The 22,078-nt window shown below is 37.5% G+C and overlaps 1 protein-coding gene across 1 annotated transcript in view; it reads right to left on the bottom strand.

Moving 5' to 3' along the window:
• The window catches only part of DCHS2 (dachsous cadherin-related 2), a gene marked incomplete at both ends in the record, with an annotated part of 105,596 nt that overhangs the window by 38,153 nt on the left and 45,365 nt on the right, over positions 1 to 22,078 (bottom strand). Inside the window, 3 exons of the mRNA XM_084286064.1 lie at positions 1,283 to 2,302; positions 3,278 to 3,514; positions 18,030 to 18,261. Of these exons, the coding sequence (XP_084142190.1) occupies positions 1,283 to 2,302; positions 3,278 to 3,514; positions 18,030 to 18,261 (1,489 nt within the window). The remainder of the gene's footprint in view (positions 1 to 1,282; positions 2,303 to 3,277; positions 3,515 to 18,029; positions 18,262 to 22,078) is intronic.

Raw genomic sequence — 22,078 nt, 5'->3', positions numbered from 1 at the left:
TATGTCCTTTGATAGACCTTGCTGCTGATATCAAACCACAGTTTTCCAAGCTCCAACCTGTAGAAGTGTTTTGTCAGTCAAAGTGTGTGCTTGTACTTTAGTACTACATTACATTCTTTGCCATACTCTAGGTAGCCCCAAGCAAAGGTACAAAACATTTCAAACCAATATACTGACCTTCCAAACAAATCCACCTATCCCTTTCTTCATCACATTTCAGGACAGATAATCTATGAGCACGGGGTTTTAACTACCGATAAATGGCATTTACTATGCCCTTGGGTTAGGAAATTCTCAGTACAACATCTGTAAGTTAATCAGGAAGCCTTATGTCTCCTACACGTTTTGGTAAGCCCAGTAAATAAATCTGACCAAATCTCATCCCCATCTGCTCAGCCATACTCAATATAGCCAAAGATTTGTGGATGACCAAAGTCCTTCACACAGATAATCACATATTAAGATGATCTTCGTTAATTCCTTTGTTTGCCTTTAAATTTCCATAAATGCACTCAATGAACCTGCTCTGAAATGAGAATTTTGAGATTTAGAGAAAGAAATCCTACGAGAGCCTCTTCACTGCACATGAGAACAGGATCTCTGGGAAACGGTCAGATTTTTGCTCATTACACGTTTTGCCTAATTGCATTATTTGTAGCACCCGCATTCCTTACTGGAAGGAATTCCCCTCCTCTGGGCTTTCTGTGTCGTGTTTTGCATCGTTACACTGCGTGGATATAGTATTTATCACACAAGGCATTTAGGATTCACTGCAGAGCACACCGTGTGGTGAAGAATTTCTCTCAGCCAATCTGTTTTTGTGGTAGCCTATACAACATGAATTCCATTTGGATGTAGCTTGCAGAAGCTTTAACAAATGTTTTAAAACATTAACCATCAAATATCATTGTCACCCTTATAGTTACTTATGGCTGATCTGTACTTTTCAACTTTACCTGATCACAGGCAATTAAGTTCCTCATATAATCTATTGAAGCTATAATTTAAAACTCCCTTTTTTAAAATTTGGAACAGTCAGAACTTATAACCAAGTGGTCAGAATGAAGCCATGAAAAATCAGATCCTAAGGGTTAGTTTATCCTTCATCAACATATATTAGATTTATTTCACTCCCCAAATTTTGAAGTGTTTAGTTAGAATATTCGTGTACCAACCCAAGATTCATGGCAGTTCCTGAAAGCTTTCCACTGTTTCCATTCCCTTAGGGAGGGCTGCTTTCCAAAAGCAATATTAGGCAGATTATAAATCATAAAAACACTACCTGTGTTGGAATTCATCTTGAAATACTTTCCATCAGACAGGAGGAAATAAGCAAGTTGTCCATTTCTTCCCGAGTCTTTGTCAACAGCTGTGACAGTGCCAACCACACCCCTGGGGACTGGATTTTCTTCCATTTTGAAGAAGTAGCTCTCAGGCATAAACACAGGTGAATTATCATTCTCATCCAGGACATTAACTATTACTGATGTACTTGCATTTTGCATGGAGTTTTCATCCTCTGAGGTGCTGACCAGGGCTCTAAAACTTAGTAACTGTGCATATTCATAGTTCAAATGTTTCCGAAGATAAATCCAGCCAGTATCAGCTCTGATTCCAAATGCAACAGAATCTGTGCTAGACTCTAAGGAATACGTCAGCTTGGAGGTAACACCATGTGGATTAAGTGAGTGGGCTTGAATCTGAAGGATTTGGGCACCTGGAGGGGTAGCTTCACTGACTTCTACTTGATACACCAAGTTCTGAAAAACCAAAGTAGGGCCCATCTTCTGCTCTTCAATAATCACTGTCAATAACAGCAAAGAACTCAGAGGAGGACTTCCATGGTCTTCAGCTGCTATGTGTAGAGTATATTCCTGCTGTTTATCCTCAAACACCGTCCTGGTGAGATTTACCACTCCAAGGCTTGGATCAATGCTAAATGCATTTGACTGATTGCTTGCAAGACTGTATTTGATTGCCCCATTTAGGCCACTGTCTTCATCATCTGCATGAGCAATGTAGACAGCAGTACCAGGAGGCTGGGTGTGTGAAATGATTACCTTATCCGATTTAGTAAGAAATACTGGAGGGTTGTCATTAACATCTATCACAGATATGTTGACCTGGGTGCTACTGTAGACTGGAGAGTTGCCCAACTGTGACTGAACTGTGAGCATCACGACAGATTGGGTTTCGTGGTCAAGCTTTTCCTTGGTGCGGATGATACCAAACCGGGGGTCAATATAGAACCTTCCTTGTGGGTCACCAGAGGAAATTCTATAAGAAACCACTTCTACAGAATCTAGAAATTGAAATAATAAGCAAAAGAAACAACAAAAACAAAGTGAGACCATTACAGTTCGTAAGAACAGCTGTGAAGAAGGAATGCTGTTAAAATTAGCAGAATAGATGTAAGCTACACAGATGTTTGACTTTCTTAGGCTTTATATGCTTCTTTGTTCCCATCCCTGGAGCCCTTCAGTAAAATAAATACTGCACAGGTTTGATCTGAGTGTATATAGTTTGCCCATTTGTGCACTGTTTTTTTTTTCCTCTCACGGGTATGATAAAACTCTATAGAGAAAATAGTATAATAGCCTCTTGTTTTCCTCTGATCTAAAGCACAGAAAAAAGCCCCTATAAATTAGTCTTAAGGGAATAATTTCATTATACCCAGGCATTCACTACAGCAAGGAATGAAACAGGTAGCAGTTCCCTGAAAGAATGGTATTTTACTGAACTTACTGTTCATGGATGGCCATTGCTGTAACTGGCATACATCAGATGCTATCTAAACCAAAAGTTATCTAAAGTCTTTCTGACAAAGCTTCCCTGCAGCTGCTACCTCTCTGGGGACATTGGTCAACATCCTGTCCCTTCCAAGGAGGAGAACTGACTAATCATAGATACATGAAACCTCTGCCTCTACCACCTTGCATATGTGGATCCATCACCAAGCTGGTACATGGACTCATGGCTCCTACTGCTCTGCATAAAAAACAGTTATATATGGCTCTCACGACAGGGTGTTTTATGACAGGAGCTTGGCAGGGGTTAACCCATTTCCCTCTAAAAGCATTAAAAAAAAAAACAAATAACTATATATTTTTAAGGCCCCATAAACACTCGTCTGGACTTCACCATTGGGTGGGAGGGGGAGGAGTAGGGGGCAACACATCCTGTAGATTCTTTGAAATTTCTGAATACTCACTATTCATGAGCATTTTTGTTTGTTTGTTTGTTTTTTCCCCTCATGAATAATGATTTAACAGCTTACCTGGGGGCCCTTTGGCCCTTACAGTTCCAACCAGGCTGTCTTCAGGAGCATCTTCGGGGACGGAAAAAGCATACCGGGATCTCTCAAATATGGCAGGGGCCAAAGTGGTCTGAAGGATGTGTACTGTGACAGCTGCATTGATGGCAGAGGAAAGACCACCTCCATCCCGTGCAGAAATAGTCAGGAAGAGTGCAGAGTGTGCCAGGTGACTAAGGGCTGAGATCAGGTAAATAATTCCTGAAACCATGCAGAAATAAAAGAGTAACAAAATAAGTTAAGGATGCACTCTGCCAAATCTAGCAGGATGTCAAAATGCCTTCAACAGGTACCTGAGCTCTAAGAGAGGACCAGACAATGTTGACAAAAAACTTTTCAAGAGTTTGGGAAATTAGTAACTTTATTTCAAACAAGATTTGCAGAAACATCTGCAAATCCACACAGGAGGCAGTTAAGTCCCCAGAATACCAATCTTAGGAGCAGTGGGCTCTGTGGGAATTATCTGGGAAGCAATCACCTGCTGTCTGGTCACAAGTTTCTGGTAAAATATCCTGTTTCTAAGGCAGATTCCATCTGTTGAATTTGCAAGCTGCTACCAATCATGTTTTGTCTGAAGTACGCTAAATAAGTAATTCTTTGAAAAGAAAATGCAATGTTTTGTCCAGAAATACAGTACTTTGGAAGTGCTTTCCTCAAAATAAATACATTTTCATCCTTTAACTCTGATGAACGAGACTAGCTGTCTCCAAATACATTCTCCTCTGACTGCTAAAATAAGTCTTTAGTAATATCAGATAATTATGCTTGATTTTCAGCTACTCTGTATGTTACTACAGTAACCCACATCTACATTAGCAACTATTATTACTTAAGATGGTAGTATGGATAGAAAGTATGCACAAGGCAGCAATCCTGGCCCATCTTCTGCAGTAAAAGCTTGTCTAAACTTCAAAGAGAGCTTTGTTTGAGAAAAGACAACGTCTCAGTAGTGACAATTACATCCAAAATGTTGGTCTCTATGGGATGTTCATAATGATTCACCACTTGCTATTGCTCCATGTTAATGATTGTCCTTTGCAAACAAATTAAGGATTTATAAATGAAGACATAAAAACACTGAGTAAAACATTAAACCTTAGAGCATTTTGAAACATCTGGTCTAGATGAAGTGAACAAAATACTTAAAAATGTAGGGCAGCACACTAGATTATAGGGCAACATAGCAGATCACAGTATGTTTATTACTTCAACAAATTGTATTACTTCAGTAAATTGTATAATTAAATAATAACCTGTGGCACATAGTTAAATTAGACCAGGTGCATTCAGCCAGGTAAAAGATGGAAGGAAAAAAAAAATGTAATTATGCCCTAGAGAGCATTAGCATTATTTTGTCTGTTGCTGTCCATCATCGTCTCTATCACTGAGCAGAAGGAAAAACACTTCCACCTGTTCTGAAAGGAGGACAAAAATTCCTCAGTATTCAAAGACTCTTGGGGGGGGGGGTTACAGAGTTTGCAACACACAGAGAGACAGTTGCAAAGTAAGGTTTTAGACATGAAAATGAAGATGAGAGGTGACCAAAGGAAATTCTTCTTAGCAATAAATGAGTTAATAATTATTAAGTGTACACTAAATGTAAAAATAGCAGTGAGCTTCTAAGAATGGAGGTTGTAGCAAATTCAACCAATTCAGCTAATAGGGACCACTTTCTATATATCAATGGATATTTTTAAGAAGGTGCCACTGCTTTTTGCAGAAACTAATGAGACCACAAAGCCTCTAACAGCTTAGTAAAACCAAACTTCAAAGCTTTGCGCTACCTTCATAATTTCCTGGCTCTCAGTACAGGTTTAGTAGGGATGATGTTTGGCATTCATGCTAGTTAATGAGTGGTGCTATTTGTCAGGGTAAATTAGACGCAACCCAAACTGCCTTAGGAGAATCAGTGAACGATTCAACTACAATATATATTCTGAAAATTGAGTGTGAAGCCACAACATTAATTTGCTACAATGCACTTTAGGCAGAATAATGGAAAATGCATAAAATCCTTATAAATATTCAAATTGGAATGCAGTATACTTTCCAATTACACTGCCAGGACATTATAATAACAAACTGTGTCTTGACATGCAAGGATCTTCACGATCAAGGAAGAATATTTTCCACTAACCACAAAGGACACTTACACCAGGGTGACAAACTACAGTAAAAACTCAAAAGATACAGATAGATTATATAGATTCAGAATTCATTGCTAATCCAATTCCTAGGCCAGTAACTGATGCAATTCCAAGAATCAACCTTATTTTGGATTTTTTTTTTTTTTTTTTGGGGGGGGGGGGTGGCGGGGGGGGTCTTCTGATGATTGGGTTTTACGATTAGTTAGCTTAACAAAGTAGTATTCCGGGGACATAAACTTCTGGCATTTCCTGAGGTAACGTGAGTAACTGTGGCTTGAAGGAAAAAGGTTTTTAACCTTCTTTTCCCAGAGGTTAAATGTATAAGCATGGATTTTAAACATTGATGCTGTCAAATTAAATGAAACCATCAAATGGACTGTATTTTACTAACTTGACCAATTCACTATTGGATATTTTTCTATTGAAAAGGCCAAAAATATCATGTTGGAATATTCAAGATATATGTGAAGAGTGGGAAAACTTCTACAGAAAAGCATCACGTTGAAATTTTTACTCTAAAAGCAATAAATAGTGAATCAGAACATCCCTTAGCAATAGGTGGAACAAAAACTGCTCTAGTCTTGGAACTCTGATGACTTTGCGGAACAGAAATATTTCAGAATCAAAATTACTTCTCTGCTGACCTAGACAAAACACAGATTAAAGCACAGTCCATGACAGTTCAGACTGCTACAGAAAGGAGTCAGGAAAGAAAAGGTTTTTTGTTCCTGTTCTTCATGCTTTTGCTGTGCCCTAGACAGGGAAGAGGCAAGTATATCTCAGCAATTCAGTCTTCTCTTGCAGGACCAAATATGAACTAAGACAACTGGCAGATTCCAGGCAAAAAGTATGTGTTCCTGATGGTTTCTTCCAGCCTCAAAACTATAATATGTTGGAAATTTTATAACTTGATTTTAGTTTCTATTATATACATTCTGTTTCTTTCAGTATTTGTATGACTAGAGGTTAGCTTTGAGTCTGATGACATGGATTATAACCTACATAGACGTTTAAGACAGCTCTGTCATATACTGGGGAACATGACAAATTAAGCTCTAGGACAACTGTTTAATAGGAAAGAAGCTGCAGAAATAAACAGCACCTAGGACTCTACTTTCTATTTAGTTCGGTAAAAATCCCAGACTGGCTAAAATGGACAGCCATGACTGCTTGGGTCAAAAAGAGCTGCCAACATATCACAGAGCAGGTTGTCTAGGTGCATTTGATCTGCTGAAGCATGGTGGGGGAGAACCCCTGGTACTACATTGCAAAGACTTCTTTCTGTCTTTGCCCACAGGGCTAACCATAAGATACACAAGGCAGGATCCAGCTGCCAAAGTCACACATCGGTGTGCAAAACTCAACAGGTATGCCTCCACTAAATAGCAGACTGCAGATGAGTCATAATTTTCCTCTCTCTCTCTTGTTCTGTGATTAAGAAAAGACAGCGGGTTATTATTGTTATTATTACTGTAGTTATTTGCAGCCTTGAATTTGTGGCTTCAGAGAACTTAAAAGATAATTGGGTTGCTGTGGTACAAGTATACTCTTCCATTATGAAGAACAGCTTCCAGGAAGGCTAATGATGGAAAGGGAACAACGCAGTGGTTAGACAGCTCCTCTCTGAGGAATGCCTTTTTAAGACCAAAGCTCCCAGTGTGGGACCACACAGACAGAAGCGTGGTTCTACTTTGAGAAGTTACTGCACGAGAAGTGGCACCTTTTTCCTTATGGCTTCCCATATATATGGACAGGCTTATCTGCTGTCTTCAATAACATTTAATTCCCACTTCTAAAATTTATTGTTTATATTACTGCACTGCTTTGAAGATTTTACCTTTGATAATTCCTCATTCCGCAGAATGTGCTGAATCAATTCTGGCTCACAGGTGAGCAATTATATAATTAAATTCCAGATGAAATGTCATCATCCAGCCTCAATTACATATTTGTAATCCTTTGTTCTTGAATAGATCTTCATGGGTGTGACTGACTGTGGATTTGAACCTTTATAAATCATAAATATGACCCAGAGAATGCCTATAATGATGTGCACACACATTTTAGATAGAGCTGCAATTGCTACAAGGTGTGGTTTGGGAAAAGCTCTGCATCAAGGCAGGTTAGCTCAGCACAGCCACACTGAGAGGTGAAGACGTCTTGCTGTAGGACAATCTATGCTTACTAGCTAGTATAAATTGTTATAACAATCCAGGGATTCAATATAGTGCTGTGAGAGCTAGTACTACTGAAGGGTGAAGTCATGAGTGCCAACTCTTTGACCCGCTTCACGCTTCCTCCCTCATGACACATGCTAGGGCACTTCCAAAAAGTTGTTCTCCACTTTGTGCCTATACACAAACAAAGGTGAAACAAAGCTAATGTTTGCCCTGAACATGCAAACACAGTACTGAAAAGCAGGATTCTGTGGCACCAGCCATTCTCTGGCAACATCAAAGTTCCTCTTGGATTTGATTTTGCTGCTCTTATTTTTGTTGAGCTGTGTTCTGCTTCCCCAGGTGGGTTTGCTTCTGTGTGCTATTCCTCAAGGGTTATATGTACAAGACAGGCCACATGTAATGGTTCTGTTAAAATATATTCCTGGTCTTCTCCATGACCCTATGTTCAGTCTTAACATTACAGCAGCATAGATCAAAGTAGGCTCACTCACCAAAGTCATATTCTGTATAGAGGAAACAGTGCTAAATATTCCAATAGGATTTTCATGTAAGCTTTTGGCTGACCACTTTGAAAATGTAGTTGTTTTTCCACAGGGTCTTCAAGTAATCAACACAAAAAAACAACTCTACATTTATAGCCATTAGTAGGGAAAAAAACAAAAACATTTTTCACTAGTCAAGCATTGAAAAGGCAAAGATATAAATCAGGACACACTAGCTTCAGTAACATAGTCTGGATCACATAGAAATTGTATTTATTTCATTAGCTTCTATTTTTCTCATTGTTCATGGAATAAAAAAAAGCAACTTCAGCACACAGGAAGAAGAATAAAGTTCAACAACAACCAATACTGTTTTTTCAGATGACGAAGCTGAATGCCCTGACAACTGTAGATGATGGCCATATTTCTTCAGCACATATCCTAGGATGGGACATGGTCTGACGCAGCTCAGACAGCAAGCAGATGGCAAAAAGGGATGTTTAGTTCATTACCTTGATTCACCTCCAAAGCTGGTGTTGAACCTCCTGCTTAGTACCACATATAGGGTGGAACCGACCCACTGACCTGTCAGGAGTATGTCTTGCCCAACCTGTCACGCTAACTTCTTGGTACAGAGATGCACGTACAGCTTTGCTCTTCACATGTGGCAAAGAACTGTGCTAGAAAATTCACCTTGGAGAGGCAAATACAGTTAGGGGACATAGACTTTGCACTAACATTAAAAACAGCTTTGTTCTAGGGAGAAAAAGAGTGTTTGACATTTCTATTTGTTTGGCTCATTGCCTATCCTCTAATCCTAGCATGACACTTAGGTTCAAGCTTTAGCCATTCACCTGTATTTAAAACATGCTATTTATTTATTCATTTCAAGTGAAGCTGCATTCCTGATGGTAACCATAACAACATCCTGCAGAACACACTATTTGAAGAGCCAGTTTAATAACTGTCAGGGGAAAGGAAAGAATTAATGAGGAATTACGGTGTTATTTACAGTCTATTCGCATCAATACACACAGCTCCAGCTCATACGAAGTTATTTTTAAAAGCTTAATCTTCATGACACAAACACTGTTTGGAATTTCAGTGAATAAGAGGGCTATTTCAAGTTTGAAAGTATTCAGTATTTTAATGCTTCTACAGTAAATAACTGACTCAAGTTTTATCAGTTGCATATCTATATTTGTTTTTTACAGAATCCTCATCCCCCTGCACTGGCAATGCTTTAGACAGAGGCCCTTCTCTAGCAGATTCTTATGAAGCATCCTCTGTAAAACATTCTCAGGTGCAGGACAACCCTAAAACAGTGCTCATTAGTCACACACACACACAAAAAAAAAATCATAATGCTCTTAAAAAGAGATCACCTCTAATGATTTCAAGAATTTGTGTTTAACAAAGACAAGTTTTTGAGACCACTGGTTATATCTTTTTTTTTTTTTTTTAATTATTTATTAGAAAAGTGTGGTTCCCTATTGATTTCATGAGAGATGGTGAACCCCTAAGGTAGGCAAGACTGAGTATATCTAAAAGGTTTCAGATACAAGCTGGATCAGACCTATTCAGAGCTTTTAAGTTGGTTCTAAATGGAGTGTTTTATTTAACAGGCTCTCAACAAAGAGCAGGCAAAACAAGCTGACTGTGCTCCCACCAGCTGCAAGCCAGGCAGCAGCACTCTGAACAGGTAAAAGGGAACAGGCTGGCCCCCCATTAGCAAGAAATGCCATGGCATTTGCAATGAAGCCACCAGTATACCTGCAGCTAACATGAGCAGGGAAGATGCTCCACTCTGACTGAAACACTTACAGAAATATTAAGTGAAATAAAGCCTTATGGCTCCAGCTTTATTCAGGTGACTGTAAAACCTACCTGAAGGCAAACAGATCCAATGGTGCTCAAAGCAAAGGAAGAGCTGAAGTAGGTCTTACTGGTGACCCAATCAATTACAATTCCTCACCTACTTTGTGAAGCCATTGCTTCATTCCATTTCTTTTTGACATTTAAGTCAAATAAAATGCTTTGCTTGATCCCCTTCCTCCCATGTTAAATTTCAACATTAAAAAAAAAAAAACACTCAAATTTCCCACAAGCATATATGCTGTATATTCTTCAGAAAACTGTCAAGTTAAACATTCAGCTCCTCAAAATGCATTTCCTACAGTGCATATTAAAAAAAAAAAAAAAAAAAAAAAAAAAGAAAAGCACCTAGAGATGGCTGCACTGACTGTTTGTCATATTTGTTCATTACTCTCTCACAATTTCAACCTGCTATAAACCTCACAGGACAGGACTAGATTCCCCTCCACCCCCCCTTTTTTTTTTTTTTTGGTTAGTTCAATGATAATGTTAGTACAACAAAGGCTCCTGTGACTCACCATAGTACACTAAAACTAAATTCAACACAGAAAAAGCAAGTATTAATTGACATCACCTTTTCTACTTTCCTCTACCCAATTTGCTATTGCATGGTGATTTCATTCTGACTTGTTTTGTTTTCTTTAATCTAACATAATAACAACACAGAGTACACTCGTTCTCTTTGTAGGTAAGCAGGTAACACTTCCACATGACAACTGAGTTTAAAAACAAGCAAACAAAAAATCAAAGCATTTAACAATGAAGTGGGCTGGACTCTTACCCAACAAACAGCTGCATTTTTAAAGACAAGGCAGAGCCTTCCCCGAGCAAAACACACAGCTCCAGCACTGCCTCACCACCCCTACCACACCACTTTTGGTTGCTCAGCTTACTGAAGTTTTCCAAAAACATCTTAGTCGAGGACCTTTTCGACCAAGCTGCCAGCTTGCAGATTCAAAACCAGTTCAATGCACAACCTGATAACAAATCTCCACTGCTATGGTAACCAGAGATAATATTACTTTGAAGGCACTATGCAAAAAGATGCACGTTTCCAGAACAGGTACTGACTGAAGCATAACATAAGCACAATAAAATAGATTTGCTGATCTTGTATTAAATTAAGAGCATTAAAAAACATTCCAGATACTCATCTTAATCCTCACAAACTGATTTTCTACTACATGGACTCCCTACCGTGTTCAGTTCAGCACTCTAGCAGCATGAAGGCATTTTGCCAAGCCTATTTGTTCTGTGTGACTTGGCGCTTTTTTCTTCAAGTTAACTGAGAACGTGAAGGAGAGCCTTCACTTTTCCAGAGAGACCAACTGCAAGGCTCCAGGACTGCCACCTCCCTGAAAACTAAATACTGGACAGTCTCAGGAAAGAGGCAGTGAAGTGCAAACTGCATTTATCTATAGCTGCTGATTAGAAAGACAATACCACCAGTACTTTGTTCTACTGAAACGGAAGAGAAAATAAGAACACGGTGTGCTCACTGCCAGCAGTAACTGGTTCTGTACCTGAGACCTATACAATCACTATTAAAGAAACATGTTGATCGCCTGAACTTAACTGTATAAACCTTGCATTATTTCTCTCCTCCAAAATGTGAGGTTTGAGTATAATCTTTTCCTCTTCTCCATTTTTTTCTGTCACTGGCCCACATCACCTGCCTCATGCAGACCAAGAGGTGTGGCAGTGCATCACCACAGCAGCTCACTCTTTGTCTCAACTGGTGAATTCTCGTTTCTGAGACCTGACAGTGACAACTGAAGTATAAGAAAGGGGAGTGGGCTAGAGTATCTGGTTTTGGTAAATACTTCGCGTTCTGTTGTGCACAATGAATCTCAAGTACACATGTTGCCGCTATTGCGTTGTTGAGTTTTTGGCACAGAGCTCACAGGAATTTTTCTCTTTGTACATGATTGATTCTACTGAATTTTATTCATAAAAGAAAAAAAGAGCTATATACATGAAGAGTTGTCATTATGTATTTTTTTTTCTTGCTGTTCTGCCACAGAACTTTCTTTCAGGGCCAAAATCTGCACTCTCATACTTATGAATTATAGCAAAGTTTGTATGCTTCAATGATAATATAATATTTCTGGTGTCCTTTATGTCAATAAAACAATATTTTACTCAATAGATGAGATCTCTGTGATAAAGGTAAAAGTCCACAAATTATTCAGCTGAGACCTCTAGTTTTTCCTTTGTGTCTTAACATGAATAAAATTCTTCAAAGTTAAAAGCCTAGTGAGCTAATCCAACGTCTGAGATATACTCCTCTAATTTACAGCATTGGTATCAATTTCATATGAAAGATCAGAAGATCAGAAAAAACAGTAATTGAAAAACTGCAGTTAAAAAATGTGGTCTCAAAATGTTCCAAAATAAAAACATTCCTAATTTTAAATGTTATTTTTGAGAACCTCTTCATATGTTTAGCAAATGCACAATATGCTGTATGAAAATGCCAAAAGTACTTTAAAAATAAACAAATTTTCCTACAATACTGTACGAAAACATCATTAATCATCATAAAAACAGCCTTGCTTTAAAAAGGATGTTTTCCTTTTCTTTTTTAAATGCATATTACAATCTGCTATATATTAAATATTGTGTAATACATGGAGTTCAGCAAAATTTAATCTTTTTTCCCTCCAAAAGAATTTTGGTATTTTAACTTTTATTTTCAACCTGTATTGTAATAAAAATCAAACAAGGCATTTTTAATGCAATGAAAATCTCCCAAAATGCAATTGTCAGACAATAGCATTTCCATTTTCTTCAGTAAAACAAAACTTGTCTACATTCTTAACTGGAATTAATCTATTCTGGTGCTCTGAACCAAATCAAGAAGTTTGTTTTAACTCAGTTTGACATTAAATTGCATTTACATACGGTACCATAGTACAGTAATGGAAGTAGTACAGCACTAAATTGTATGCTGCCAAAGCAAGGAAAATGTACCAGTGGAAGAAACATTCTGCGCTAGTTATATTCTTAACCCCTCTTTTTGCTTCCATTACCAGACACCGTTAAAGAGACAAGATACTGCCTTTTGGCTAAGTTAGTGATTTTTACATTCTTAAACCTGTATGTTCTTCCTGTGCCTTTTGCTTTATTCCTCTCCAATGGACTAAGACCCTAAACTGCCCTACATCTCTTCCAAGACATTTCAGTTGCATGCTATTCAGTTAAAAAGAAATCAGAATGCATCTTAAAGGATATATATATTTAAGGGATATATATTTTTGGCATGTTAAATTTCCTCAAAAGAATAGTTATTTTGCAGAAACTGTACTTTAAGCTGAGAATTTTTAACACTAAACTACCAACCAGCTTGTAAAAAGGCTGGTCTTTTGTACTCAGTACAGAGTTGTTAGCATAAGTAAGGAACCAAAGGTATCATGACAAAGGCCTGAACCAAGTATCTTCAAGTCAGTGGAGAGATCTCTTAATTCCTCATGGAAACAAAATTGGTAATATACAAGAAGGATAGTCATTGGCTCTGTTTTAAGCATCTAACATAGGCAGGATTCACAGAAACAAGAGCCTTATATTGTCAAAAGAAAGAAACAGAGAAGCTAAGATTAATGCTTATATTGCTGTAATGTCAACTGTGAATACTACCTTATCTAAATCATTTTCTTACTAGGTTTAAATCATTAATACCTTCAAACAAACACAAATTGATGTCTGTTGCCTTTTACTTCACCTTCATGCCAAAGTTTTCTCTGTATACAACAACCAGCTATGGGATTTGTTCTTCAAATATGAACAGACTGCTTATCTGAAGACTGCCATGCTGAAGTCACACTGGCCCAAAATAATTTTCAAAGACTATTATTAATTTTGTTGATGTGAAACTGCTTCCTTGAACCAGGATTGCAATGAGACGATAACCATCTTTTATCCAGCTCTCAAGAAGGGTATCACACTAAGATCCATAGAAAAATTAATTTTAAGCCCCTGGGTGAAAGAAAATAATAATGCTTGTAATATAATGGGAGTTGTAAATGCAGCTGTTAATCCCAAAGTCTTAAAGTTAAGCACTGCATAGGTTTTCTGCCACACTTCTGATTGTACCCTGTGACTTACGTTTTTAATTACCTGCTCAGCCATAACTATAAATACACTTTCAGATAGCTTGTTAGGTAACGATAGGGAAAATAAACTAGCATAGTCCAGACAGTTTCTTAGCCAGAAGAGCTCTTCAGCTTGCTCTTTTCTAATCAGTTCACAAGAGCTGTTCATAGATCATGCATAGATCAGATATCTACAAAAGGAAACATAACAAAGCCAAGATGTTGTATACACCAACATTAGAAACAAATGATAATAAGAGTCATGAACTAGCAGAAGAACCAGTTTACAGTTCCCTATCCATACATTTTTCTAGTTAAACAATTCTTAAAGTGTTTTTTTCTGTGGACAGTCTATCATCAATCAAGTGAAAAATACTTCATTTCAATTTTTATTGCATTTTCCTTTGAGAAAAAATGTTATTTACAAGAGTGTAAGAGTGTATCCCAAACAATAAATAGAGAAACTAAAAGCTAAAATAGCAAACAAGTGCCACTAATAAAGACTTGTTTAGAATTCAAAGAACCTTTTAAATGAGTATCTCTTGACCAGTGGAAGGCTCTTCTTTCCTGTTCCCACTGAATTTATCAACACATGAAACCCACGTGTCAGAATGCTTGAAACAAAAGATGGAACCCCTTCAAGCAGCTTGGATGTAGCTCAACCTCGTGAGCTCTATGTATCACATGCACCATTGATATATCACATCCAGTCAGCATTTTACCAGCTGGTATGATACCTGTATTGTGACCACAGTGCACTATGCAAAGCTAATGGCTTTCTTGATACACCCATATAATTGCTTCAACAAAGCAACCGCCAGAAGCAATCCATAAAAGTGAAGAATTCCAGATACAGTTTTTATTACTTTGCCTATTTCTCTTCTAAAAATGAAAAGGGAGTTGGGGAAAAAAGTGCATCTTTAGTGAGCATTTTAAGTGCAGCATACCAAAAACATCTCTGAAGAACACTAAAATGAGATGAGTTTTTCAAATGCACAACCTAGATGCCATTACCTATGCTGTGGAGAGCAGCACCACCTTGCAATTATTTTCACGTACCACACCACCACTGTGACAAACCACTAAGCCAAAAATTATTTTACATCTCATATTACTGAATATATCTCTGTCCTCTTATACCTGTAACACTACACATCTCCTTTTGGGTCCTCTAATAGTGAAAAACACACACACAAAAAAAAAAGCAAACAATTTGCATCATTGCAAACTGAAAAAAATGAAAAACAGATCAGTGACAGATTTCAAGTCCACAAGAAAGATCAGAATCCCTAATACCAAAACTGCAGTAATATCATGTTTGTCTTATGGGTTTGGTGATTTATCTCCTGAAGAACTTCTGTTCTAATCATATTTGTCTGTCGCCGTCTGTTCACAAAATGCAGCCCACGTAACTAGATGAAGTTCCACACATAACCTTCAGAGAGACATATCTAAACAGTTTTCACAGGTATTTAATCCACAAAGATTGCACAACTTCTGAGTAGCAACTTGGCAATTTTTATGCTTATTTTGTTTAAATATTGCCAGTCTAAACATAATTATACATGCTAGTGATTAACCCTAAGCATGATTGTGAGTGCACAAGGAATATAAACACAGAAAACATATTCTTCCAAAAAAAAAAAAAAGAAAAAAAGAAAAAAGAAAAAAGAAAAAAAAAGGAAAAAAAGGAAAAAAAAGGGAAAAAAAGGAAAAAAGGAAAAAAAGGAAAAAAAAAAAGGAAAAAAAAGGAAAAAAAAGGAAAAAAAGGAAAAAAAAAGGAAAAAAAAAAAAAAAAAGGAAAAAAAAAAAAAAAAAGGAAAAAAAAAAAAAAAAAAAAGGAAAAAAAAAGGAAAAAAAAAGGAAAAAAAAAGGAAAAAAAAAAAAAAAAAAAAAAAAGGAAAAAAAAGGAAAAAAAAAAAAGGAAAAAAAAAAAAGGAAAAAAAAAAGGAAAAAAAAAAAAAAAAAGGAAAAAAAGAAAAAAAGGAAAAAAAAAAAGGAAAAAAAAAAGGAAAAAAAAAGAAAAAAAAGGAAAAAAAGGAAAAAAAGGAAAAAAAAAAAAAAGAAAAAAAGGAAAAAAAAAAAGAAAAAAAAGGAAAAAAAGGAAAAAAAAAGGAAAAAAAAGGAAAAAAAGGAAAAAAGGAAAAAAAGGAAAAAAAGGAAAAAAAGGAAAAAAAAGGAAAAAAAAAGAAAAAAAAGGAAAAAAAAAGGAAAAAAAAAGGAAAAAAAAAGGAAAAAAAAGGAAAAAAAAGGAAAAAAAAGGAAAAACACTCCCCACACCATCAATATTAATAAGTGAAAACAAAACACAGCCTGACCTCTTGAATTACTCGGGAGATATGATTAAGTGCAATCAGATTCCAAGCACTACAATGTTGGGAATAGCGTCTCTAACCAAATGCTTTTCTCATCACGAAATATCAGTAATAATGACCTCAAGCTACTTCATCATGAATTTGGTCTGCCTTTGATAAAACACTATGATAGATCTGCAAGATAACGTTATCTTATATGTTCTCCATGATTAACGATGACATTTTTCCTATATAAAGTGCCAAAACTAAGAAAAAAAGGGCCAAAAGGTCACAATCTGAGGAAGAACCCTTTCAGAAGAAAGTGCTGCTGCACAGCCAGTTCTTCCAGCACAACCCACAGGGTCTCTCCGACCAGCCTACCGGTGCAGTTTTAAAGTGACCAGTTAACTGCCTGTGGAGATCCAGCTCCCTAATTATTGATTGACCTATATATTGTTGGCAACAGTTACACCTTAGAGGATCTGATTTGAAAGGCAGTTGAAGTTCACAGTTAAGTAAATTATGAAATAGCCGAGACAACCAGGCCAACTTCCTAAGAAGATTAGGCTCTTCTGTTCAACAGAATATTTGGGGAACCATACAAGAAAGTGAAAACAGGCATAATTTTGAAAGAATAGAGACTCATAGTAGTTCACATGCCAAACAGCTTATATATGCACACAATACACAAAGCCCCAAAAATTCTTTTAAGAATATAGAGTAATCCACTGTGCCAAGACCATCAGGAAGCAAAACTTTTGATGAATATGTAGTCATAGCAGTATGCAAGGTCTAACTCTCTAGTTAAGTGGCAGCTGCAGCTTAGCTTTCACTCTCTGAAAGGTACCACGGACATTTGTGGATACATGGTTCACGTTCCTTCTAGCTGACGTTGATAATTATTTTAAGATTAGAAAGCAGACTATACAGGCTGCTTTGTGGACACAAGAAGAGCAATTCAACCTGCCTGATTCAAGCTGCCTTAGGAAAAAAAAATAATCCAGATTTGCCTTTGCCAAAATTGTTTTTTCGCCTTCATCATTGCACCTTTGTTGAACCTCCTGCCAGAAATTGGAAGCGGGAGGGTTCACTGCCAGAAATAAATGCAGAAGACACACTTCTGAAGCTAATCATTGAATCAAGCAGGGAGGCAGCTGGGTATGGCAGATTGTGAGCAGAACAGGAGATGCACTCTAGCACAATGTAGGAAAAGATTAGGAAATAGAGAGATGAAATGAAAGAAGCATCTCAAGAGGTCTTTTGCTCTATTGCTCTTCAAGAGTAAACTTAAAAAAAAAGATGAATTCAGATATTATTGTATAATTATTTTATTTATTTGTTAGAACAATGAATGGATTTCTGTCTGAAACACTGGTGAAGTGACAAAATTGCTTGTCCTGTATTGTACTGACAAGTACTGTTTCCCGTTTTCCTGTTTATTCCAGTGAATAAAAAGACTTCGTGATAAACCTAAATCCTCCATCCTCCTCTAGAACTACTTTTCAGCAGAAGTTAAGTCTCAGCTGTATGACATGACTCCAGGTGTGGAAAAAAAGGAAAAAAAAGAAAGAAAGAAATCACACAACAACACGTCCTCAAGGAAGATATATATATATTATTATAACCTTTCTGAATCACACAAAGTACCTGTAGTGGCATCCACTGTGACAAGAGAAGAAAATTCTCCTGGGACCAGTTCATACGTGACTACTCCGTATATTCCCAAATCTCTGTCTGTAGCAACAACACTGATGATCTCTGCTCCTGGCTGTGCGTGACTGCTGATGCTTGTCACATAGGTGGCTTGTTCAAAAACAGGTTGATTATCGTTAATATCTTCTATCTCTATACGAACAAAAGCTTGGGCACTCAGCCCGCCCTGTTGGATAAATCAGAAAAAAATAATTATAAATGCATACAATTGAATGACATGAATCTAGCTTCAGCACATCATTCAAGAACACACTGCAACACAACTGAGCGATGAAAACGTCTATCAAGAACAATTTAAGGTATGCACAGTAAATATCCCAAAATACTGAGTTCAGGCCAGCTACACACTGAGAACAGCTTCAGTATGCTCGCTAACAGAATACAGTGCAAAGCCTGAACACAAAACTACTTTTGTTAACACCAACAAGCAGTACACACATCAATTTCTGCTAGTCTGACTTCACACTTGTTTACATTAATCACCTACATGCTGCTTATTCTTTCACAGACAAAAGTCAGGGCTTAGTAACTTTTTTCTGTCTATGAATTTTTCAGATTTAAAAGCGTGACCATTTTAACAATGAATACAATACTTTTTCAACACTGATTAGGAACAGAGGCTGAGAGCAGACCACTGCAGGACAGCTAGAAGCCTACCTGCCAGGCTGCTGCATGGAAGATCCATTCTCAATTTACCACCCTGGCAGGTTTAAGCAGCTTTGCAGCATACTTATGTATACATACATACACACACACTGTATATAAATATGTAAGTATATATGAATTTAAATTGCATCCATATACAAATTATATAGTACATGCACATGTGTGTGTAAATATATATGTCTATGTACCCCCACTTCACGTACACAGACAGAACAAAACCAAATTCGACTGAAGCACATAGCTGAAAATATTTTTTCATGTCAAATTCATAACTGCTTACATAATTTTATTTCAAGCACGCCTGTGATTTTGAGGGAGAAGAGGTCTGACCATGCTTTCCAGGGGGCTTGGCTCAACTTTTCGGATCATGTTTCTTTCCCCTACGCTAATAGCTAGGAAAAGCGCCAGGCAGCATGCATTGCTTCAGTAAATGACCCTCTTTGCCATCCCAGGCTTGGCTGCTAGGCTGCTCTCACCTGGGTTGCTACAGGCACCCACATGGACCTCCCCTAAATACCACCTGGGCAGACAGAAAGCCACCTTTAGCTCTACAGCAAAATTGGAGAAGCAAGAAGAAAGTGCAAACTGGCTTATCACATTACACTGCAGTGAAATCATAATTTGCCATGGCAAAACAGTTTTGTGGCAATCTGGAAGAGAGTTCTGTGGGTGCTGAAGCATTGACCCCACAGGGCCCTGGAGTGAAACAAATGGCAATTTGTCTCTCATAGCCACATAGCCCCTGCAGATCAGTTGGGAGGAGGGGTTATATTTAGGTAGTATTTTCTTAAAAATATATAAAATAAAAACTCACAGCAAATTCTGTGGTAGTGATGTGTATAACATAGGCTTAAACCATCAGATGCATGCGTACCTTGCACACACCATACACACTGCATCAAGGCACAGCTGGAGGAAGGACCCTGGGAGCATGGTGTTGGGATCAATTAGTCACTTACAGAAACTGCTGAGACAGACGGGATGCTGGCACATACAAATGACAAGCTATGCTGTGCACATCCAAACTTCATTTTGCAATTGCACTACTGGTGATACACAACATAGCTTGTAGAGATATAAAAAACATCTATATCCTATGTCTTGATTACTTTCATGAAGGTTGGGTTTAACAGTATCTAATGATTTAAACTCAATATTATTTTTTCTTGCAGTGTAAGAATGTCTCCGAAATTATTTTTGAGTTTATTACTCACACAAGATGAGAATTAATTTTGTGGAGAAAATATTAGCGTTCTCCCCAGCTTTCCATTGGGATTTTTGTTTGACTTTGGTTAGTAGCAGTATCCCTGTTGGGTGGTAGTTCCATGAAAGCTCAGAAAATTAAGACTGTGCCTATATTTCACCTCAAAACTAGGAGATCGGGCCCACATCCTCCTTGTGGCACACTTGGGTTTTCTTCTGAGGAAAGCAAGGCCACAACAAGCCATGGAGCAGTCAACCAGCACCTGGGGAGCAGGGCAAGGCACTGTACAAAACAGTTGTGGACTGCCAGAACAGTTGTGAATCACGGCACTGAAATGGGGAACAGGAGATACGCGTATTTAGTGGGCTTACTGCCTCCATCCCAACCCTGCTGCAGTGTGAGCATTTCCCCAAGGTCTTGATTTCCTTGAGAAGGAGATCACTGCACAGGACCTAAAACCTATGTGCTCTGTTGAAGCCCACAGTCAGAAGATGCCCTGGGGCTGCAGCTCCACAGCTTTCAGGTATTCTAGGAGAGGAATTAGAAATAACGTTTTTAAGGAAAGTGAGTGGGCCAAGGAAGAAATTAGGTCAAGACTATAAAACATCTAAAAAGAGGAAAGGTTAGAGCAGCATGAAACCAAACTGCAAAAAAGCTCATGATAATGTGTTTAGCTGCTTCTTCCAAGTCTCATTATTGCTAAACAGACATGAAAAACCAAAACCCTCTCCAGAGGATTTATATTTATCCTATGGTGTTATGTAAAGACTGTAAAATATTTGGAAATAGAGTCAGTCTGGCGATATGGGAGAAGCAAGTTGGAGACCTACTAACTACTTAATCTCCCAGAAGAGATCGAATCTTATGATGGAGACAGACCCTACTTTTCCTGAAGCGTCAGTGTATTCCCTCACATGAGTCAAGAGCAATATTAACTTGGTTATGGCCCAGTTCTTGCTCTGGCTATGAAAATCTTTAAGTAACATCCCCAGTGAGAAGGAATAAACTGCTTCTATTTCTAAACACATGGATATATCTACTCAGAGGCAAAGCTGATCTTCCAAAACATGAAGGCTGATTTAAACAAGTATGTTGTTGACAGAAAATTACATTTGTCAAAACATATTACAAGCAACAAAAAGCCACAGTTCATTTTGAAATCCTGTTTCTCAAATGTTCAGATATTTTAACTACTGTTTTGATGTGACAAAAACTAACAAGTATGTAGGCTAGTATAAGAATCCTGTGATTCTAGTGGCCCATACAGTACGAATAGGACATACAAAGCTACCACCAAGTCAAAATAACCATGAGATATATTTTCTTTTCTTTTACAGGACTTGTAAGAAAATATAAAGCTATTAGTACCCCTCTTCATTATCTTTAAAAAAATATTTGCCTGTAGCAGGAGAGATGCTCGAGATTAACAAGTAGTAGAAGCAATGCTGTTTTGAATAGTTCTGTTTGGTCTTGTTGACATAAAATTTTTAAGAATCTGTCAAGATTTCCACTACAGTATCCAACCTTTTTGATCATTGAATGGTGCTGTCAAATTCTTGATCCCAACTGAATTGTGATATACAGGATCTCTAATATGAAAACATGTTTTTCTTTTCTTTATTAAACCTAGAAGATGGTATGTAATCTTCAAGTCCCCATCCTGTCGAAATGGAGAGGATCTGCCAATTATTTCACAAGCAAAGCTTCTAAAGAAGTTAAAGCTTTTGAGTGTTGAGTGCTTATCTCTACATTAATTGCTTCAGTGTAAAATACAAAGAAAACTGGACAAGTATTGTGTTTGCTAAAAAAAAAAAATAAAATCAACAACAAAAAGGATGAAGAGCAAAATCTGTCTCTATACTCAAAGACAGCATAAGAGCCAATGAGGCTTCAGTATCATTAGAAGTTCTTCAGAACCTAAATAAATATCAGCCTACATAACTGGCCTAGTTGAAGTGTTTAATGAACTGTTGTTCATGTACCTCTATAAAAGTGAGCTGTAACATAAAAGTTAGTAATAGCATACTCTGTGTTGGTAGGCAATTTCATGATCTGCTGTAAATGAGTTTGAAAGACAAGATACACTTTTTTTTTTTTTGGGGGGGGGGGGGGG

This window comes from Netta rufina (genome assembly GCF_964035555.1).
Source record: "Netta rufina genome assembly, chromosome: 4".
NCBI lineage: Eukaryota > Metazoa > Chordata > Aves > Anseriformes > Anatidae > Netta > Netta rufina.
This window is presented reverse-complemented; position numbering and strand designations above follow the sequence as displayed.